This window comes from Malurus melanocephalus, unplaced genomic scaffold, assembly GCF_030028575.1.
Source record: "Malurus melanocephalus ecotype Western Australia unplaced genomic scaffold, MMel_1.1 scaffold_542, whole genome shotgun sequence".
Taxonomy (NCBI): Eukaryota; Metazoa; Chordata; class Aves; order Passeriformes; family Maluridae; genus Malurus; species Malurus melanocephalus.
Window position 1 is genome coordinate 276498 of NW_026623774.1, and position 23963 is coordinate 300460.

Consider the following 23963-nt stretch of genomic DNA (forward strand, 5'->3'; position numbering starts at 1 on the left):
AGACCCCTAAAATTTGCCTATTTCTCCAGCAAAATTCAGAGCCTACAAGAATTAATCATTAACTTCCTACACAAATGTGTCTCCCATACTCTTCACCACTCAGTCAAATAAGGCAAACAGTGAGCAAATGACAGAAAGCCAAGAAGGAGAACGAACCAGTGACTATTAGAGGGGCAGTGGCAGTTTTAGTTTAGCTTTGTGCTCTTTGCTGCCAGCAGCATTACCTCGATTATCCGGCTGTCTACGGGCATTGTAGTGCTGACCATGTGCACGTTTGGGGTGGATGTGGAGCGCTGTCTTTGGGACAGAGAGCCCTCAGAGGAAGGGTTGGATGGGTTGAATGTGAAGGCATGAGGTGTAGAATACCTGTGCTGGGAGCTGAGGAGGAAAGAGAAAGAAAGGTAAAGTTGTGGTTATTTTTTTCTTCTCTGGCAATTGAAAAACACTGTTCAATGTAACCTGTCCAAAAGCAATATACACACAATTCCAAGCAGAGAAAAAGCTGGGATTTACACATCAACTAAACTATTTGGTCAGCTGAATCATTCCCAGTTCAAATTAAGAAATAAGTTTTAAAATCTTKAAGATCTTGTCAGCTCACATACTGAATAATTGTGTTTAGCTGAAGTCTGTTTCTGCTGTTACAATTTTTGCCACAATTCAGCTCAATCCCCATTAAATCATGTTTAATACACTGACAAAATACTGGCTCAAAYAGATGAATTCAGGACTGTGAAATTAAACAAACCGCTCATTTAAAGCCTCTTAAATGAACAGCTTAAGAGCTAAGCCCTGAATTCGTAAAGGTTTGCAAGACTGTTCAATGGTTTGCAYAGAACAGCCAGCAAGGAAGTCATGAAACCCAACACCAGTTAAAAGGAGGCCAAGACTTAAAATGCAGCTCAACAAAGAGTTATAAATCACAGCTAAGGTCACTCACACCACAAGGATCCCAAAACACAMATGTATCCTATTGAAATGGGCCAGCCTTCACAAAACCCTTCAAAACATCTGTAACGTTAGTAAGTCACTGTTCAACAACACTGGAAATAAGAGTAAGATGGCAAAGATCAATTCCTGATACAGTTCCCATTAAAATAAAGAAACAAATACATAGAACCATTTACAAGTCAGCTACGTGCTCTGTGCCTCATTCCTGAACAGATTTTTCAAATGGGTGCAGAAAAAACAAAAGCAGGCCTGCCCTCCTCAGCCTCTAGAATTTCAAGGAAAAGAACACAGGCACACGTTAGGATCAGGCCCCTTGGAAAGGGACACAAATTTCATTTCAGCACTTAAAACTACAGGAATGTTCTCTTTAGGTATCAGAATTTTCTTTAAAAGGAGCATATTTTTAGTTCCCACTGTTCTCTCTTTAAACTCCTATCTGTAACCATAACATCAGTGCATTATTTTAGTTTATGGATGTGAATCATCCAGCACGAGACACAAACTTCTGAWGCACACTACCTGATCAGATAAAATAAAATTAATTCACAGAAATACTAAAAGGGAGCCTTGGATTTTCTCAGGCAGGAAAACAAAGGTCTCCAGAAAGCCTTTCATACTCTACCTTAAAATTTTATGGCTACAAATTAAAAATATAAAATCTCAACTCAGTGATTTAATGGAGGTAAGAAAAAGAAAATCATCTGTGATGGAGTGGTGTTGCCGCCTTGCACATTCATCCCAACCTTTTATCAGACTGCCCTGCTTTGGAGGAGCTGGGGGTCTTTTGTTGCTTTGGATCGATTGTTTTGAAACAAGTGTATTTCCCAAGAGAGAAATGACAGGAAATACAAGCTTACCTAACAGGTATCCGGGAGACAGACTCCCGCATCCGTCTCATTGTCAAGGGAGGTAGTGCAGGGACACCACTGTCACTGATATTTGAATTTGGGAACAATCTGAAATATCAACAAAAACAATTACAATTTCAACTGCTACACTACCTCCTGTACAATGCTCTTGAAAGCTGAAAATTTAAAGGGCTGTTTCTTTGCAGCAYGATTAATTTCATGAACACATGCTTTACATCATGTTTTTCCCCTGGGTACAACTAAAACCTCTGCCTCCAGACTCCCAAAGAAATGGTCCACGTGTTCTTTCTAAACTTGAGAGAKAAAATCTTTTTCGAGCAGACTTCAGATTTTCCTGAAAGGGTACTTGACACAATTAAGTTCTCTTAAAGCCAGGCAGCACCAAGTGGCACAAGTCATCCTGCACACTATTAGTCAGTATGAGAAAAAAGGCCAAGTTTAGTTATAAAAAACCACAATCACTAACACACATAAAAACAATGACAAGTTTTAACACTTTTGCATAGAAGGACTTTTTCTAACACAATTTTCAACCTTTTGTAACTGGYATTAGGAAAGAATCATCCTTCTCTGTTTTCTTCCCATTCAACACTTTCAGCAGTGTCAGAAGTTGTGGCAGTTTTGAACACTAAATGCTTCCAACAGCTAAAACCCAACTGAATAATGGCCTGTTTTATCCTTAACACAAGAGCTGTGTGAGAGGAATTGCTGTCCCCCTGTTCAAACAGAGGGCATTAGAGCAACTGTCTGGTCACTCAAGGTATTCGTTTACTTGTCCAGAATATTAAAATTGAAATTCAGAGCAAGAACAATATGCAGTTATCGGGAATGGCCTTCACCCCTGGATAAGACACTCATTGCTGGCTGTTTCATGAAATCAACACACAACTCTGCACACTGATCACAGGCACTGCACTTCCCAACAATCCAAAAGCATCTCTGTGATAAGAGACAAAAATCCAACTGTCACACAGARTTCGTGCTGCCATGAGAAAGGAACAGTCCTTACAAGAGCTGCCTGATGTTGCTCCAGTCCACACACATGGTTGGCACCTTGGTGCTGCAGTGCTCGTGGAATTTGTAGCCACACGTCTGACACCGAAAGCCATTGAGCAGGAACTTCTGGCAGATGTCACAGAAGGCAAGCTTCAGAAATGTCTTACGRGCCTGGAAAACACAGCAAGTAATTATCCCAGCTAATTATCCTTTAATAACCACGATTTGGACCTTCAGAGCCCGACTGAAATAAATAACCCATGCCAAAATGCTCAGAGCACCCAGATTGCTACTGAGCTTAAAACCACACTTGAATATTCTGGCATAGATTTCCAGTTTGGTTGGAAAGCCAGAAAGTTTAGAAACACTGAGGGCTTTATTGACAAAAAGGAAAAAAAAAGCAATATTTTTGCTCTGCAAGGTGGCAGAGCTGTGTGTGCCAAGAGCTGGGCTTTTGTTTGTTTTCAGTTACGCTAAAGAGGTGAAAGAGGATYACATTGGAAGGCCCACCTCATTTTTCTTTTAGCCAAAACTCTTGATGTTTATGRCTAACCAATATCCCCTGCTTGAGAAATAAATTCCCTAGCAATTAAAAGTCTAAGGAATTTCTGCTTTTTTTTTTACATGGCAGCCCACTTTATTTTCCTAAAAGCTTCCAAAGTATGAAGAAAGATTAAAATTAATCAAGGAGTTTCTTCCTCCACAGYATACTTTGGAGGAAGGCTCCAAATTTCAGCTTCTTTTTGGAGGAAAAAATACTCATTTTCTGCTGACCAACTGCAGATGGTATTTTTTGTAGTTTTTTTAAAATGCAATGTAGAAGTAAAGTGACTTTTAGGTTTTGGAAATCAATCCTAAYCTTCCCAATGGTTGTAAATGAAAATCCTTTAGGTTTGCCAATTGRCAAAATGTATTTCTAGAACAAGACAACAAAAAAGCTAAAATATGGTAACAGAGTTTCTTCCCAGTAAGGAGCAAATAATGCGAAGTAAAACTGTTAGAGCAGGGCATTCTCTCTTTTTAAAAAAATAATTTCACAAAACTAAAAATAAAACCCAACCACAAAACACAGAACCACCTTCTACTTATTTGTCCTGCACTGAATAAATAATCCATTTTTGAGCAGAAACTACAAATCTAAAGCCTTCCATTTCCTCACAAAACACTCTGTCAAACTGTAAGGTAGCATTAGCTCACMAAACAATGCCATGACCTGCAGAATTAACAGCACCCCTGAATATCCAGTACAATAAAGCTGCTGAACTTATCCAGCCCTTTTGACTGATGAGGCAGAGACTGMAAATACAAATTTCACCCCCTTTCTAGACTTTAAAGACATGTTTATCTTAAAACAATAGTTACAGACCTAGTTATTCACATAAAAATGGCAGGAATATGTGAGCTTTCATAGCCTCGACACTCAGAAATCACCAATGTAATAAATACAATTCTGGCATTTCACTGCAAATTGATACTCAGCCAGTCTAACTGGTGGGGAACAGGGGTGAAGAATCAACCAGAACTTCTGAAAATCCCTGTAAAGTCAGAAGCTATCTAATGCCCAACACATTCTGTGGCCAAATATGTGGTTCAACTGATACAATTTACATCCAAATATAGAGCAGGAGAAGCTTACAAAGTTGTGTGTGGTGAGGGGGACATGATCCAGGAAGTCCACTCGCAGCTCCTCTCCAATCAGGGAGGCAGCATCTGTGTTCCAATCCAAACGCACTTTTTTGCTGAAAGAGAAAATGGGGGCAACAAAATTATTTTGGAGATAAGTCTGCCTCAGTAAAAATTATATTTTCTGAGTTTTCTTGAGCAAACTGAAAACAAATACCCAAAAAAAGCATGGCTAACCTCTTCCAGTGAGCTAATCTCAGCATCTCTCACTCAAAAATCAGAAGTAACTTGGAACACATTGCAAGTCAMCTTTCCTTCAGCTCATTTTTTTCARTGGATAACATTTGACATAAAGCATCTAGAAGCTTTAATGGAGCCACAGAAATAGCCTTAAAACAGAAATTATGAGTGACAGACTCAGTGACACAAAAGCCATTATCAGGTGCTCGGGCACTGACAGTACTGGTGACCCCAGAATGGCCTCAGTTGCTCAGAGGTGTAACCCCACAAAYGCCTGAGGCTACAGGGAGCTCTAAGCTCAAGCCTCACGAGGTGTGAAGTTCAGTGTATTAACTCCATGAGACACTTTCACTCCCTCAGCTTGTAAAACAATCTTTTGGTATTTATATTAGCAGCATCTTCAGAACTACAAAAAAAAAATAAGGAATATCTGAAGTAAGTTTTAAATCTAAACCATTAAATCCATTGCAAAGTTGTAGAGGAACGAAGASCCCAAAAATGAGCACAAAGATGTTCAGGGAAGTGGACTAAGAATCACCAACACTGAATTTACCAACTACAAAGGCAGCACAGAAATGCACCTCAGGGAAACTCCCCTCCAGGGAAACCTTCAAATATGAAGGCATCACTTCCTCTAGAGCACGGAAAAAACCTAAGGGACTGCAAGGACTTGAGTGAACCCCTTCATTTTAAGTATTTYCAATATTTAGCTTTAAAACAAAAATAAAATTGTAATTACCCAAGAAGCTGACAGAGCTACCCTAGAAGAGGGCAAAGAAAGCAACATGGAAGTGTTCACATCCAAACTGCTCTTAAAAGAAACTACCAGAGGGGAAGAAAGCATTACTGCTGCTATTCCAAACCCAAGAGTTTTACATTCTCTGGGTGGAAGTTTCACTCTTACCCTTTTGGTTCAGCAAGAAGTCGAAAAACTGCACAGCATTCTGGCTGCAGACCTCTTACTTTCAATGCCTTCATGAGACAGTCATGTAAGGTCATCCCATTTCGCACATTCACCTGTGACCAAAGGAAAAAAAAAAATCAATAAAACTTTGAGGTAGTGACTGTAGAACTTCTTCATGCTTTCCCAGGAGTAGAAGGCCATTTCTTTTTTTCATTTTGTTTAGAAATTCCAGGAATGCTGCAGTAACAAAATGCACTTCTGCACTCCTGGAAATAAGTTCTAAAGCCATTTTGTAAGCTTATATCAGTTTCTTACAATTTCTAAGATTTTATGAAACGGGATTTTTTACAAGTAGAGGGCCTAAAGGGATAGAAATGCAGGCAAATAGAGTTACCTCAAGAAAAGAAAAAGGCTTAATTTAGATTTCAAGGAACTTTGTGTAAGGCTATTATTAGGTACACTCAGCTCCACGAAACCAAAGAGAAGTGTTCCCTCAAGAAGTTTCACTTCAACTTTAACCCCCACACTTCACTGTGGGCATCCAGTGGTGACAGAACTGTCATGCAGCTATCATTGTTTAGGTCAGCCAATAACTGCCTTTWAATGTGAAATAAGCTCATGTACATTAGCAAGTTCACAGCACTGAGGTAGAAAAATACAACTTGTCAAAACAGTTTCCAGAGTAWGTCCTCTAAAATCAACCAACTGCGAACAATCGGTTGATCACAGTAAGACCCTTTCGAAGGTGGGCATTTCTCGTGCCAGATGCACRTCCCAGTGGCAGCAGTGGGGACAGGACAACATTCCTGAGCTAAAGGGAGCACAGACTCACCACGGTGCGCTGCTTGTTGGGCAGGAAAACACGGATGGTGTTGCTGGTTTTGGAAGTGTCGGAGATTTTGCCATCGTCGGATGCGCGGCGCTGGTAACCAAACTGCTGCACRATGGTAGGTGAAATGCAGTTTGGGCCATCAAAGACAGAATCCTTGAGTCCAAACCCATTGCTGATGGTCTTCCAAGCTCCCTGGATGTGCTCCATTGGTGCGGCCTGAGGAAGGTTGGGAGAGTCAGGGAAAATGGCCATGTCCTTCACTCTAAAGTGCTGCTTTCTCTTCCTGACACAACAAACATTTTTGGAAAGAATCTGAGGCCTGCACTGCCTTGGATGTGATCAACCTATATGTGCATGTGCACAGCTCACCCACAGCTGCCTGATCAGAATCAGCCTGACTCCTGAAAGCATTTGACTTTCTACACACAAACAGAACATGAGGARTAGATGTGGAACTCCTCTCACTGTACCTGGGGGTCACAGGAGAACTTTACCATCATGTTAGTTTAAACACTCAGTGCCTGAGGGGCCTTCAGAAAGGTGATGAGATCATAGAATCAGAATATCCTGAGCTGTAAGGGACCCACAGAATCATCCAGCCCAGCTCCTGGCCCTGCCAAGACCCCCCAACAATCCCCCCTGTGCATCCCTGGCAGTGCTGTCCCAGTGCTCCTGGAGCTCTGGCAGCCTCAGGGCTGGGACCATTCCCTGGAGAGCCTGGGCAGTGCCAGCACCCTCTGGGGGAAGAACCTTTTCCTGACATCCACCCTAAACCTCTCCTGGCACAGCTCCAGCCACTCCCTGGGTCCTGTCACTGARCACAAGAATGAAGAGTTCTGTAGCTAGAGGCCAGAACAAGTCCTGTAAACCAGATATACCACACAAGCATTAGACCACACTGTACTGGTAAGAAAAGAGGCTCAACAGGAATTACAATAAAAATAATTAATTAAGAAACTGTTTTATTTTGGGGCTTTGGTTATTTGGGTTTTTAATACTATCACAATTTAGAGACGTGAAACAACCAAGAAAAATTTCTCAACCCTCACACCCACTATGCTCAGTTACATTTCAGCATCAATAAAGGTTGGAAGACCTGGGATTGCTCAGCCTGGGAAAAAGAAGGCTCCAGGGAAACCTAATAGCAGCTCTGCAATACCGAAGGGAGCTGACAAGAAAGACTGAGAGTGATTATTTACAGCTAAGAGGACACAAGGAATGACTTTCACTAACAGGGTAGGTTTAGATGGAATATTGGAGAGGAATTGTTCCCWGTGAGGGTGGGCAGGCCCTGGCACAGGGTGCCCAGAGAAGCTGTGGCTGCCCCTGGATCCCTGGCAGTGCCCAAGGCCAGGCTGGACATTGGGGCTGGGAGCAGCCTGGGACAGTGAGAGGTGTCCCTGCCATGGCAAGGGGTGGAACTGGAAGAGCTTTGCAGTCCCTTTAAACCCAAATTGTTTTACAATTTTGTAAACCTCTACCAGAGCAAGAACACAAATTAAATCCAAATCATTTTACAACTTTGTAAACTTCTACCAGTGCAAGTACACAAACAACTCCTTGCACACTTTTAAACCAGTACACATTTGCATATGTGTGCATATGCAGGGATAAAGATAAAGGTATCACTGCATTTTTTTCCCCAGCCATCCCAACTGCAATGCAGCTTGAACTCCAAATTATATTCAAACATATTATTCAAAACTTGGCAAAACCAAAGTCTGTACGGCAATCAAACAATCTAATTCAGAACACCCAACACTCCATTACTGAACACCTGTCAGCAGCTGTTCAAGTCTCATTTCATGTGTGGTCCAGCAACTCCTTTGTTGCAAATTCCTTTGAATCCTCCAATGCATTTCCTAATGTTTATGTCAGAGAAGAGCCAATGGTGTTTGTTTCAGTTCAAAAGTTAAAACAACTGAATTCTTGGATAAAAACATACCTCAACTAGTGTTAAGTGTCCATTCTGGGGTGCCCAGAAGGATAAGCTGAATTTCAGAGTGTTTTCCCTCACAGCATAGCTCTGAAAAGCCATAGCTGGATTTACAAGTAACTTTGCTCCAGACCTAAACCCAGCAGCCAGAAAGGAAATCTAACACCGAAGTTCCAGAGAAAGGTTTGGTTTAGGTGAAGTCATTACCATCGCATGCAAAACCCAGAGCAGCAGAACTCAACCTCAAAGGGAACTTTCAGTCAGTTCCTGAACACCCCCTTCACTGACAAGGTACACAGTAACAACCTTCCCTCCTGCCAATTCCTGGCATTCCTGAATCCATCAGATGTGTAGGTCCAGTTGTTCAAAGGTYCAAAGTATTTAAATGTCAGTAATATTTAAACTCAATGTCCAATCRAAATCTAACAGCACACTTGGATTTTTTTTCATCTATGGCACATAAATAACAAGAGTTTTATATTTGGTGTAAGAGAGAATGAGGAAGACACCAAGACATTCTGAAAAATGGCAGAGATAAAACTGAGGAAAAAAACCAAGTTCATCACACATACAATATCTCAAGCTACTGCAATATCTCAATTCCTAAGCAYCGCCCTACTGTCAGGCATCAGAAACTGAAAAACAAGTTATGTTCAGGTACAACACCCATCTAACTGCACATGGGCAGCTGAAAGGATAACTGCTTAGACGGCAGCAATAAAAACTGGGATTAACCATTAGAGAAGAGGGGAAAGATGAAACCTAGAGAGCTTCTCTTAACTTAATCCCTATGGRAAACTCCTTTGTTTCACCCTTCCAGGTAACACATGAGACAAAACAAGAGGAGCTCAACTGGTTCTCTCTGCTGAGAAGCGAGATAAGGAATAGCARGGCAGCCATCAAAACCCCCTTGCTGTCCCTGCAGATCTGAGTTGACAACACCCCAACACTACAGCCTTTAAATATAATACTTTGATATGCTGCCAACATTTCCTGAAAAATTCCAGAGAAACCAGGAAATGACAAAATTCACACTTGCATTTTGACAAAAGTTTCATACCCACGAAGTTACTTCCCTGCTCTCAGGGTATTCTTTCTCCCAAACACAGCACACTGAAGCACAGCCTACCAGGGAAGATCACAGGAATATATTTTAAGGTTGTTGCACGTACAGAAAAACACAGACAGCAACTGCTATCAGCCGTCTGTAAATCCAAATGTCAGTTCTATCTTTAATTAGGCATTTGCATCCTTCTCTCCCAGGATCTTTGCCTCAGTGAGCGCTGGACAGTCTCAGGACTGGCCATGTCTGGCACAATCCTCTCCTCCAGTAACACCCTGCTCTCTCTCACCACTGTCCTGTACCAGAGGGATTTTGCCATCTTTTTTTGGCTGAGGATTGAGCCCCTAGCAGTCTGGGTTTGCTCACAAAATGTGGAGAGTTCTTTTCCCAGAAAATGGATGTATCTCACACACCAATCTAAGCCCTCCTTCCTTCCTAAACTCGGGGTGCTGCTGTGCACTCAGGGAGGAGAAGCCACTGAAGGGAAAAGATGAGAACAGAGGTCAGACCTGGCCTGGAGCTGACAAAAACCTGTCAAGTGGCCTGAGGGTGGAGGGGCAGGGGAGAAGAAAGAAAAGTTTAACAGATATTCAGTCTCCTGGGGAGAGACAGGGAATCCCTGATGAAAGTTGCTAAACCTGCTCTGGAATCCAGTGTACAAGGGCTTGCAGCTGGAAAGGTGGAGCTCGCTGAAGAAACAGCGCAAATTTGCTGCTGCTGAGTGTCACAGCTCTTCAGAGACAACCTTCTGTGGGTGACARCGGTTCCAGGGCACCACAAACCTCTTCACTCGGGCCAGGAACAGAATTGGAGTGTTCTCCAATTCTGCCAGTGCATGGGCAGCCATGTGCACATCTCAAGCCTTATTCCCCTATGATTATTATAATGGAGGAATAGCCAGTCAGAAAAGCTGCTGCTGCTTAGGAGATAATTTTAAAATGACTTACACCTTTCCCCTGCCCTCCAGTGCAAAGAAAGCTGGCTTAAAAATTACATGAATATACACAAAACTATCTCCATGGAACTCCAGCACCTCACTGCATGCACAGGGATGAGAATTAATATGGCAATTAACAGATCACTTTTGAGCTGACAAAACATAACATTTTGTGATACAACCTAATACTGCACAACCACACACGATTTCTGCTTCCTTCAGAGAACACTGAACCAGCACAACAGCAGAACAAAGCAGGCAGATTATCTCTGCATACAGGTTTGAGTTCACCCGAACAGATAATTCATGTGCAGAGCACAGCCCTCCCTGCAGTGTCCTGGAACCTGGGCCCTGGCGTCAATTTGTTTACTCCCTTTGGGTACTTTGCTCCAAGCAGTAATTGATTAAAGGCATTTTTACTCACTACACTCATTTACTCCACCTCCTCCAAGATCCACATCAATTCTCTCCAGTGAAAAGATAACTGAAACTATGTTGTAAAGAGAAAATTTAAAATGAAGAAGGAAAGATTTTACAATGATGCCTTCATAAATATATTCTTTTTAGTTTGTCTATTGTAGAGAAACTAGCTTTCCTTTCTTTACATTAATTGCAAGCACATTTCTGAAACATAATCATTACCAAACACTGGATTTATGTTTATGCCATGCTCAAATAATCTACTGCCAGCTGGATGTTCTCATGAATCTTTCTGAAAAATTTCTTTAAATCTTTTCTTCCTGCAGCTCATCACTTTCATGAAAATTACTTCAAACAGCCCCTCTACAACTGAAAAACTGCAACTGCAGCATTCAGAGAATATTTTAAGATATTAAAGTACATCAGTCCTCTTGCAGATCCAGGACTGCYGGGAAACTGATACTGATTGGTTTCATATTAAATGTTCAGCCTAAGCAGAAAAATAAGGTCATTTACCCCTGTAAGAAGTCCCCCAGGAATAGTGCACACACTGTGACCAAGACTGCACTTTTCATTAGTGCTTTTTGCATACATTAGAGATTCTGCTAATGAATCATTAGAACAAGTACTAAACCAAAAGCACGGARCAGCTAYGGAATGTGCACATCTGACAGGAACRAATTCCTGGAGATCAGTCACTCATACACAATCAATACATTCATGTCATTCAATCCCATTCAAAAGGTACTGGAAGTTGCTTGTTTTCCAGGACCAGGACAAATTGCTGGTCTGAACCGTAAAAATTTCAGTCTCCCTCCCTAAGAAATGCCAAAATTTGCAATGAAGCAGCCTGAAAGTTCACAGGCTACRAAGCTGAATTCCTCTCACTACAGAGTTAAGGTACTCAGTCCATTTTTTTTCTAGAACAAACACGGAAACTTTTATAAACRTGTCAAAACAGATCCCCCTCCCAACACACACACACGAGCTGCCATTTTTATCCACACAAATAATTAGCAGTCACAGTCGTGTTTCATGGAATATATCTGCAAAGGCAAAATAGCACAGAACAAAGTCCAGAATACATTTCAAGCTGAACACTTGTGTCAGTAAATAAAAGCTTGAAAAGCTGGTTATAAGAAAAGGTTTCATCTCTGACACAAAAAGATCAGTSATCCATTTAACTGCAGCCTTTTCTCCTCCCATACAGGAACCGATTTAATATTGCTTGGGTGACCAATTATCTGGGGGAAGAACAGAAATTCAAGCCAGACAAATCTCTGTTGTGATAGCAGTRTTTTTTTAAAGTAGCTTTTTGAAGCAGTAGAAGATAAATGTGGAACCATTCCTGTATTAATAAATAAAGCTGTGATCCATGGAAATACAGACGCAGGCATCAGTTAGGATCAGTGTAACAACCCAGRCAGATCCCTCTAACATCTACAAGGCTGGTGTTTTTCCTTCATACGTCCTTCATTTTAAGAGATCAATGTCAAAAAGCAAACTCCTCCCTAAYACAACTGACAAAATTAAAAATTAACAGAAGGAAATGTCAGTGCTCAGGAAAAAAAAAAAACAAAAAACAACCAGTACTGARACACATACAATTTCTGCCTCTGTTGTTCTTATCTTGGAAGTATCTTTTCTCCTCTTTTTCTTTATTTATCAGAACCATTCTGTTCTTAGTCACTACTTCAGCCTTCAAGTTGCTAATGGGACTTTAAAGTATTTAAGGAAAGAAATAACATTAATTTTCCAACAGGTGGGCTTTACAATAAGGAAAACATAAGCAATACAACTCTCAATCTGCTTTCAGATTTATTAATTTGCAAGATTAGTGGCTTTTGGTAGCTAAAAGCTACTTTCAGAGTGAAACTCTGGCTTGTAAGCACAAACCAAGTCAGACTACCTGGCTGCAGCAGCTGTACTTTGGGCTCTGCTTAACAGGAATTTGTCACCAAAACAATCTGCACCTTTGGCCACCCTGTGCCTGCTCTCTGTTGGTTGTAACAGCTCCAGGCTACTTTTCCCAGCCAGTTCTTAGGAAGATATGTTTGTTTGTCCTTTCCACACAGATCATTCCCATGGCAGCCACCCATTTCTTTCCACATAATATTTCAGTGAAATTCAAATGTGGAGTTCTAAGTTTTCCTAGAAAAACTAAATTCCTACGTTAGAGAAACAGGGGCACTGAACACCCTTATCTAAAAGAGGGATACAGAATCCAGATCCTTCCCTTTCCCAAAGCAAAAAACCAATCCCGGGTAAAAAGAAAAATGCAGTAAATATTTCTGAACAATCAGAATGTTTCTAAATTGGACTGAAGTACAGCTGCTGAGTTGATACAGATTCACAAAGTTTATGAAATTGTTACTGAACAACTAAGAAAGGAAAGCAAGCAAGGCAAGTACACAAACGCTGCACATACATTTTGTACAAGTTTTTCTAAGAAAGCACCAGAACTCTGCCATGGAATAAAACTTCCACTTATTTTAGTGTAACATTTCATGATTTTTTAATCTAATGTGCTCTTAACATAATGAAGACTATCCAAACTGAAGTGATATTTAAGAAGTGCTCATTTTAATTCAACAAATTCAAACTCATTATTAGAAACAAAAAGCACTGAACACTGCTTTCTTCCAGCTAATTGTATCAGAATCAAATTACATGACAGTCTTGTCACTCAGATTTCTTGTTTCTTTGTCATAACGTYAAATTTTTCACAGGAGAATCCTCCAGAGGGAGATTTGCAGAGAGATCTCTAAAGTGAGCCTTGCACTGCAGACAGCATAGGACAAGTGTTTTGTCTTTACATGGCCAGAACACTTTGGAGAAGCCTTTTTTTTTCCCCCCAGTCTCTCAATCAAGTGTACATACCTTCCAGCCATGTGCCTATTTGCATTCTGCACTAGCTCATGCTCCAATTGTTTCCAGTCTGAAAGCCCCAAACTGTGTTTGCAGTYGCCTGGAACTCATCCACTTTACAGCAAGGATGAAAAAAGTTACTCAAATGTCAGCAATCCAACAAATGCCCTTCCCACACAAGTTCTCAAGGATTAAACAAAAAAGTGACTGAGAACCTCAGCACAAGGAATTTCTGGCTCTGTCCTCAGTCGCGTGTAGGAAATGAAGCAACACTGAGGACAGCAGCACTGAGAACACCCCAGATTTACAGCAAAGCTSAGAGGGAACAGCCTGAGGAGTATTAAAGAAGCTGCTGGGAGCTGTGCTCAGGGCAAGCTGCACAGAGAGCCTGCATGGTACTGTGCAACACCATTGCAAAGCACCAGGCAATGCTAAATTATCTTATTATAAATTATCTAATTATAATTACAGTCACAATAGGATGCACTAGTGCAGCCTGCCCAAGAGCCAGGTGCTCCCTGCACTCACTCAGGGCAGCTTTCAGCCAATAAACTGATTTGATGAAATGTGGGCTCTGTGCCAGACCTGCAGTGCCACGTGGAGGTCAATAATGTGATTCCAAGAGCTGGAGCATGGAAACAACATACAGAGGGGCAGAGGGCAGGGCACTGAGACAAGAACACCACACCACGCTTGCAAAGGGCCTGGAGAGATCTTCTGCAGAAGATAGAACAAAGGATGCTCCCTTGTATTTTATAATAAAATGCAACTGGGAACAACTGAATATATCTTTCCAGAACATAATGCCTGGAGAGCTCTAACTTTATTTTCTTGGTTTGTATGCGCCTGTATTTGCAAAGAAACCTGAATAAAATGGCAAATAAAAACRGAACATACTTAAAAACGAAAGGCTGCATATAACAAAAATTACTTAAGACTACAGCAAATATTTACTGTCCTGAGAGCCTACAAAGAGAAATTATGCTCCATTTTAACTCTATCTTACATTATCTTATTAAATACATCCATACAATTACAGTTCTGGTTTGGGTGGGTTTTTAGGTATTAAATAAAGTGCCACACCAGCCTTTTTGTTTCAGAGGTAGAGTTTTAAGATAATGTCACAGACATGATTTACATTAGGTCTGGGGTATTCCCAACAGATCTGCAGTGGTGTGGGAAGGCAAATGCTGTTTGGAGAAGACAGGCAAATATCAAGAGCTGAAGTTCTAAACTGAGGAAGGGCTTTTCCCCTGCAAAGTAAATACCCAAGGAGACTGACTAAATTAAGAGCTTAAGTTAAATATACACTTCTGATAAAGCAAACCCTGTAGGGACTATATCAATTTTGCGGCACTTTTTCAAAGAACAAAAAGTGAATTTTAGCAGCAGTGCAGGAATACAAGGACAGAGCTTGGCTGAGCTGAGTTTCCCTTCCCCCAGGAAAGGTTCAGGCATCTCCAAAGAAAGAATGGGGCAGAATAAGGAGGAAGGGAAAAGTAACAAGAGGAAGTTATACCTTTGGTTTTCCTTTCAGCAAATGAAGTCCTATGACAAAAGGACAAAGCACATCATCTGTGGAAAGTAACAAAAACAAGAAGATAGTTACATTTTAACAGACAAACACAGACACATACTATATACCAAAAAATTTTTTAAAAAATTAATTTTGTGAGTTACATGAGTGATAAATTATCCTTCTACTTGAAGCATTTTCAGGTCTGCCAGCCTTTCATTCTTCCATGCAGTATTTCAGAGACACAGTGTGCATGGCCAGACTGCAGGACAACCAAATGCCACCCAGCCAACAGCATCTCCTTCTTATTCCAGAACATTATAAAAGTCTTTCACAGCTGAAAACTCAGTGAAGTAAAAATTAAGTCAGAGTTGAATACTCTTCTTACACACCAGTTCCTCACTTAGACACACACCTTGCTGACTCACAAAGGTTGACAAAACTTGGAGACAAAACAAACAAACAGTAACAAGCAGTGAGGCTTCTGAAGGCTCTCTGTATCTTGCATAAAAGCACCAACTGTAAGAATTCCTAGGGAAGCTGAAGAAATCCTGATGGGATCCTCCCCCACAAAGCTTTTCATTCTCCAGACCAAGCAGCCCCAGCTTCCTCATGTCTTTATACGAAATACAAGAAAGTACACAAGAAAAAATCAAGAAGAGATGTTATATTGTCAGCTCACTTTTGGTACTTTTGATTAGGMGTATGCTCTCTGCTGGACAGAGCAGGTGGGGAAAAAATAAAATGAACAAATAAAAACAGGCTGCAATGATTTTACCAGGACAGCAAACTCCCGAAGATTAAAAAAAAAAAAAACAGATGAATGCTTTGGAACCTCTACCTTGAGCCATATTACTCATTATAAAAGCAAAATCTCTTTACATCTGAATTGTGAATTTACTCTGCTTACTACCTAGCACACCCGTCTACAACAAACACTAAGGAATGTGGCACACAAAAGATTGTGAATATGGCTTCCATCATGGAAAAAGATAAGCAGGGAGACTGGGGGGAAGAAAATAATTCTGTTTTTCTCACACCAGAGGAAAAGGTGAGATCTTGAGTTATAACCAAACACAACAGAAGAAGATGAGTCAGTAAAATGGTAATGTTATATGAAAAAGAGGAGAGAAAATTGATGGGGTAGGGTAGAAGCTTTACAGAATGAAAACCCAAAACATCTTTACTGTAAAATCAGCCAGAAGAAAAAAAGCAATCTCATACATAAATCARGAAGAGACAGCACAGCACAAAACTAGTGTGATGGGTTGAAGAAGCAGGTGCAGTATTTCATCTGCCACCAAARCAACAGTTTCAAGGCAGGAAAAATTATTTCTTTTTCTTGACAGATGAGACACGTGGCAAAGAAAGTCAGTAAGAACATTTGCTAACAGAACTGGCAACAAGGGTTTAAGAGATTTGCCAAAAATCCCAGCTGTTACTGCAGATGTGAGATTCAATTAGACCTGAGAAGTAGAATTGTTCACCTAAGACAATGGCAAAGCCAAGGGAGAAGAAAATCCCCGTCCTGGAGGAAGTTGGCCTGCTTGCAGGATTTCCACCTGAGCTGCACTGAGRAGAAGGAGCAAGGCCAGCAGGGGCCTGTAAGGGGAATGCTGAACTCGCACAAGTTGATCACTCATCACACTTTGGTGTCAAACCACTGCTTTGGAACAATTCTGCCACAAATGTACTCCTAAATGCACAAAGAGGCAGGACAAAACCTTGAGGTTTGGGTTTCAGGGCTGTCAATCACTTCTGAACTGTAGATGCTGATGACTTTAGAAAATACACCTTGTATTTGAGATATGTCCAACATTTCRGCAYGGTGATTCCAGCAGTCACACATCTRTGTATGATACTTGTACCACTGAACCCCAGGGTTTCACTGTCAGGAAATTCTTGCTGTTTGCTCCACTTTCCACTACAAATATTTGGATAGATAGAGCATTTTGTCACTGGCAGTGCTGATAAACCTATCCCAGAAAAAACATTTCCTATAGTGTAAAAGAATCACCAAATTAAAATTTAATCAAAATCAGCCTGGTCTTCTATAAGTTAGGACAAAAACCTCCTAGTACACTTACTGCTGGGCTACGCTGTTAATCCCCTGTCCCTAAAATTCACATTGCCTATTTAAAGTCTCCACATGAGAAACTGAGAAAGACAAAACAATCAATATACAAAGAAACCCAAAATTAAAAAAAAAACAAAACAAAAAACCCTGCCAGACATAAAATATGCATACAAAAATGAAAGAATCTCTTGTAGTCACAGCTATAGTATTATACTGAAAAATATTTTTTCTTCTGTCACCACAAATAAAACAGTTTCAGTGTCAATCTGCCYGATATTATTGAAAATTTTCTTCAGAGCATACAGAACTTTGGTAAAATTATTCCAGGTACTGTCCTGTAATCCAACATCACAAGGGCAGATCTTACTGGAATAGGTAAAAATAGTAGCAGTGAACATGCCAAAGGACAGTCTTTCCACTACATGGGCAGTGCTTACATTGCAACATCAGCTGGCTCTCTTTTTATAACCTCTTGATTGCCAGAGAGTGAGTTACACAGTCAACTTAAAAGGCTGGAGAAATCTAAGAGTAAGCTCTGGCCCTGTCTCTGGGCTGAAATCAATCCACTGTATCACTCTGACACCAAGCCTCTGCTGCAGCACACTGTTATTGCCTGGGTAAGCTTTCTACCTGCTGCAAACCGTTTAGCACAGAGGGATGATGTCATTCAGAATACAGGCTATTYCTTCTCAAATGTCAGCATAAAATTAGAGGCTTGCACACTTCATCTCTCCTTTTGGCTGCAGCACACTGAAAGCTCCTTAATTTACTCCATTCTCTGCCAGCCACACGACCCATCCTCTAAAGAACTCCATGTATCCCATTTTTGCAGACCAACCAGCCTGGAACAGCCCTTCCCCAGCACTGAGCTCTGAACGGGGTTTTTCCACTTTTCCATATAAAGATAACAATCATCACAACCTGAACATTTAAACTGCGAGAGCAGTGATCAAACAAAGGCAGAAATGTTGTTTTACTAGAAGAGACTCTGTTCCATAGCCAGCAGCTTGACTTCCAGGTGACCAAAACTGCTTAGCTTTCCAATTAGGCACCAGGGAAACCAGAACCCTCCCAATCTCCAACACCACAAACAGGTTCCTGCCTGCTCATGCTACAGATTGGGATTGATTGRACACAGCTTTCCAAAGTTTTGGGAGGTAGATACTAAGGGAAAAGAAAGCTTGSAAAAAGGAGGGATCACCGAGCTTGGACAGGTACTCTCACACTTTKCTGCCTCAGTCTAAGAAAAACTGACTGATCATCAACAAATTTACCTCTCCTTAAACCTGAAAGTGCTGGAATAGTGACAGATGTTTGATATTTGCACACAGTGGCCCCAGTGCTGTGCGTTTATCCTAAGAAGTAAACATGAGCCTCATGCAAATTGAGTAGAGAGAATTTAGACACTTTTGTCACACTTTTAATGCATGAGTTTTACAACACAGGTTTCACCAAAAAAAAAACCAAAAAAAAACCACACAAAACAAACACACCCAATTACAACAGAAATGCACAAATAAAGAACTGATAAAAATATTTTAATGGGCTTATACAATCAATTCGATCTGCAGGAATTCAATTTATATCAAAAATCATCAAAATAAGGAAAACATTAACCCAATAGTAGTCTTGGAATTAACAATTGCTATATGAGTTCTGAACTTCAGGAATTAAAAATACCTTACAGACTGTGAAGGTGGAGTCATACCCTATGTCWTAAATATGAGAAACTTTCAGAGAAACTTTAGAACAGTTTCTAAACCAAACTTGGGGTTGTTTAAACTTATCACGTATCAAAAAGCAGCTTTTCAGGTGAAAGCCCGAGAGGTAATTACAGGGTCTCTTATCGCCACATTAGGTGGAATCAAAATCCACCTGACTTTCTCATTTATAATAAACTTTTAATACTGTACTTTCTAYGCAAATGATTTAGAAACAAWATAAATAGCATTTTTKGGRTAGCAACAAATCAGGATTATATTTTTTAAACTGAACTATGATTAACCAGTATTTTTTTCTTCCCAGCAACAAAATTTCCACCATTGAAGCTTCCTGTCTAATGATCCTCCTTACAAGTGCCCTGCTTTGTAGAATTCTCCCTCTGTGTTCCCACATTTCTGCAACAATTCCATGCAAACAAAACATTCATCTTCGACTATCTCACCAAGCTACTTCAGTTTCTCCACTTAGGTAGAAATCTCACAAGTTTGTTGCACATAAAGAAAATTATGATAAAGAAAAAGGAACAATAATTTAGTCATCTCTACCACAGGCAGCAAGTGAGTAAAGAGAGAGTCTTTAGTCAGAGAGTGCAGTGCCTTTTGTGGTGAGCTAGTAGACTGAAGTACCCCTATAAAATACTGAAAAGCATAACCAGACTTTGAGCAAACACACTTAAACGGCTGAGAACAAGAAAGTGGAATATCCAAAAGCCAGCACAAATTACTGATGGAGCTGACAGGGACATACACTGCACGCAAAGTAAAACACATTACAGGAAAAAAAAAAAGACTGGTGTTATGTTAAAATTTTCTATATACCCTCAATGTCTTCCCTACAAAGGCATTAGAGACATCTTTCTTCTAGCTGTGCACTGTCCTGCATCTCCCTCTCGTTAATCTCTCAGCTCACTATTCCTAAAATCCTCGCTTTCAGAACTCCAGCTTGCTATATGGTAAAAAAATTTATGTAACAGAAGACTATAATGGGGGCTCAGAGCCATTTTTTAAAGCCTGAACCTCTGAGCCAGCTTTAATTAATCTGGTTAACCCCACACCACACCCAGCTGCGAGTTAGTGAAGCAACCTCCCTCTGCCTATGAACTAAAAATACACCAATGGCTCAACTGCTCGAACCGATACTACGTCTTTGCATCGGAATGCCCCATTAATTAACGCCCTTTTGTCAGCTGCTTGTCAGAAACGAARCATTTGAGGGGCAAACCAAAGGCAGGTACGAAATGTGAGATAAATCTGCGATGAAGCACTGGATCAGCAGCGAGGGAAAACAGCAGCACCCCGTAATCAAGGCAGCATCTGCAGAGCCACAACACAGCGAGTGGAAAGACTGCACTGAGAAACGAAACTGCAACATAAAAGGGGGGTCGGATCAGAGGAGCTGGAGATACAGGTCTCAGCAGCTGCAGATCTCCAGATAGTGCACAGAAAACATGGCACAGTCACTTACAGGCTCACCACATGCACAGATTATTTGCAAGGCAATTCTGGAACCCTTTTGCCTGAAGTTAAACAGCTCTGATTGAACTGTGTGCTGTTGTTCTGCTCTGCTCCTGCACYCAGGATGCGTTTGGAGCTCCACAGAAGAAACGGCAGAGCTGCCACACCTGCAACTGCAAATAAACCCAGTGACCTACACTTGCCACCCTGCTGTTCTACACAAATCCAGACTTTTGCYGTTAAAAGCTTACCTCCAAAAAGCYTGTCATTCCCCAGGAGCAAGCAAAACCCAATGGAAAATCACAATTCAATCCCATGGACTACATGACTTAAAACCCTGAAAAAWGGATACTCACTTATGTAAACATTCTACATATTAATTATCAGCTAATTCTTAGCTCTGAAGTCTASGAAGAAAATGCTTTTCTCATTTACAAATGACTCAAGACCAGCACTTTGTTTATCCTCATCTGCTGTGTGCTCTGCAGCATTTCAGTACACAAGATGACCATATTCTATTAAACTGTAAAAGGTCAGTACACACTGCTGCAATAAAATCAACTCTGTGTAAAACAGATGACATTTATAGTACAAACACAATATTCAAGTCACTAAAGGAATAAACGTGCGCCAGCTGCTTTTCAAAGCAAAAACGTTGTTTACAAAAAAACAGCACACACAGCAAGAGCCAGCAGAACTCGGAGAATTATGCACAGAACTTGGGCCAAAACAGACTTTCTTTTCAGAAAAAATAAGAACATCACTAAACATGGATTGCCCATGCAGAATAAATTGTATCTACTTCATGCTGTCTCAAAAGCCATGAGCTAATGCATGCTCATTGCTAAAATAGTTAGAATTTTTTACCCAAGTTCCTACTGTTACATCAACTCCTTTCAATTTGCAGGGCTGATCAACTGTTTCCACAACCTTATTCAATACACATTGGATATATTTCATACCAGAAAATATAAAAGGGTTTTGCACAAAAAAAATTACACAAAATCAATCAAAATTGGTGCAATGTAGATATAAACACATCTGTTTACAAATTAAATATATATAAAAATTACCAAAATYATGCTTCAACCACCATACTTGAAATCTGGTAAATCACAAGTTTTAACCTTGTCTTGATGATTTCTGTTACTTCCCCATATAAAGAWAATTTTGACTTAGGCAATTTCATGTTTTTATTATAAATAGAACACTGAATACTATATCTTATTACCCACTCTCTACATTTCTGTGGTTTTAATTTAAAAGATGGTCTGGGAACTTATTTCTTACAACACAATCATCAATTTGCAATTATTCATTTCCTTCTACCTGAATTGCCATGAAAGTTTTGGAAATCCAGAACAACAGTCCTTGTTCCCTAGGCAACTGTGTGTTAGGTGATCATGGCACCCAGCTGTCCTGCCTCTCCTCCAGCAACTCTGGGGTATTTCTCATTTCAGCTGAAATTAGGCAGWGGCACCAATAGGATGTTCCACAGGACACAGAAATAGGAAGCCAAAGGATGGAAGAATTCCTTGCTCTCCATCAGCAAGGGCACCACAACAAGAGCACATCCCCATTGAGGAGCCCAAAGCCAAGGAAATCTCTCCATCCTGCCGGCTGCCAGCTCAGGGAAGCAGTAGGAGAACTGTGACAACACGGGAAGGGGAGGAGGAAAACAACTGGGAGGTGTTTAAGGAAAGCAAGAGGTGCTGGAGGTGGGACAGAGATGTGGCAAAGGGAATGACTTTGGCAGCACAGAAAAGGGCAGTGCGCGTGCAGCAGAGACCCAAATATCAACCTGCACTGAACTAGACTGTGTCAGCTCATTTGCTCTAACTTAATCAGCAACACAGAAACAATTTAAACATCCTCTATCACAAACACAGAGGTATGGAGTGAGTGCATCAACTCAATTCCTGCACTGAAACCTGATTGAAGGCTTCTTCATGTGAAATTATTCAACCTAGCAGCTTCTGGTTCCCATATCCTACAGGAGGGCTTGAAAACCAACAGCTCTGAATTTAATATTTTCCAACAAGGAAAACTTGGTTTTCTTCTAAACTCCTGGTTTTCCAATAGTGCAAAGAGACACATAAATAATCTGGGGGGAGGAGGGGAGTACATGTCCCAGAAGAAATTMCTGCTGATTTAGCGTACCAAGAAGTGCTGACCAATGATTTCCGTGGGTCATGTCTGTGGTTTAGAAAATGAGTTATTTTAATAYGATGTAGTAAGTTCAGGCCCTGAGACAGCAGTGACTTCATATGTAATTTGAAGAGAATGCACTGTCGGTTAAGAATAAAAAAATGGAAAAGGAATTCAACTGAAAAATATAAGGTTTAGATCTTCCTTAGGAAAAAAAATGCATTTTCTCTGCTACTTCCAGTTTTTCTTTCAAAGCAGGTTAATCAGCAGTGTTGCACAGTAAGTTGTCTAGTCCTGAAGATATTAGGAATAGCAACAAAAAGTATGAAAAACATATTCCAGGTCTCTGAAAGCATCACTGCCCCAACTCAAYGATGCTACTTGACTTCTGATTTAATAATCTAAGATTAAATTGCTTAGTACATTAATCAGTCACCATATTCATTTCATGAGCACACATCCAAATCCCTACTTCTTTCATGATTAATTGCAGCCTTAGGGTTTGCCTGCAGAAAATTCTCATTAACACAAACCAAACTAAAGCCACTTCCATTCTGAGTGGGTGTCCCCAGAAAAGACTGAAGTGAATTGCCTGGAATTAACTCTCACATTCATCAACTCCATCTCTCYTTCTGCACCAACACTGCAGACAGCTCCTGAAGAAAAAGCATGCCCATCCAATGATATACTAGTTTGACATGATGCAGTGATCTTTCAGGTAATATCTGCAGCAGAATTTTTCAGAAGCATTCAAATAAAAGACCTTTTCAGATATTTTACRTTGGCTTCAGTTTTGGAAAGATTCTGAATTTTACTCCACTGTAGAYCTTTCTGGTTCTGCACACCTACAACCTCCAGCTGCAGCTGGAACACACAATGTGCTGCAGCAATCCCACTGGTTTGGCAGTCTCACCRGCCCAGCTAAGGTCCCTGTATTCATGGATGTCACTTCAAGGCTAAGAAGGAAAACAGTTCTACACGAGTCATTTGGCCTGGCACAGGCAAGATGAACAACAGAGAGGAGTGGTACAGGCAGGTTATTGGTGTGTGCAGCCAGGCTAGAGATAAAGAGAGGCAGGAAACAGCACAAGCYTGGAGCCCTGCAGGAACAACACTGGCTACATGGCAAGGATGAACAGCTTGCAAGAATCAGGACATGAAACAATTACTCCTTCTGGCAAATGTGTTTTTTCTAATTGAATTTAAGTTGCAAAAAATCAGCAAGCAGGCAATTCAAACCAAAGAATGCCCGAGCAGAAAGAATTCAGTTATGCTGATACACACGTGAAGGTGTTTGCTACTCCCCGTTCAGCAGACTATGAATCACAAGAGGGTCAGGGAGCCCCGCTGGAAGTGCAGGAGGAACAAGGTTGCAGCAGCACAGCGGGGACCCGAGGAGGCCAGGCC

The 23963-nt window shown here is 40.8% G+C and overlaps 1 protein-coding gene across 6 annotated transcripts in view; it reads right to left on the bottom strand.

Annotated features, from left to right (window-relative positions):
- The window catches only part of RAF1 (Raf-1 proto-oncogene, serine/threonine kinase), a 39570-nt gene that overhangs the window by 14094 nt on the left and 1513 nt on the right, over positions 1–23963 (bottom strand). For 3 of the 6 annotated variants that reach the window (XM_057381934.1, XM_057381935.1, XM_057381933.1), the window contains exons 2-8: positions 15159–15214; positions 6416–6631; positions 5584–5696; positions 4453–4555; positions 2830–2987; positions 1809–1907; positions 225–378 (exon numbers count right to left, since the gene is read on the bottom strand). In XM_057381934.1, the coding sequence (XP_057237917.1) occupies positions 225–378; positions 1809–1907; positions 2830–2987; positions 4453–4555; positions 5584–5696; positions 6416–6622 (834 nt within the window). In that variant the 5' untranslated portion in view covers positions 6623–6631; positions 15159–15214. Of the gene's footprint in view, positions 1–224; positions 379–1808; positions 1908–2829; positions 2988–4452; positions 4556–5583; positions 5697–6415; positions 6632–13651; positions 13728–15158; positions 15215–23963 lie in introns of those variants that run through there. The other 3 variants (XM_057381936.1, XM_057381937.1, XM_057381938.1) reach the window with 3 other exon arrangements.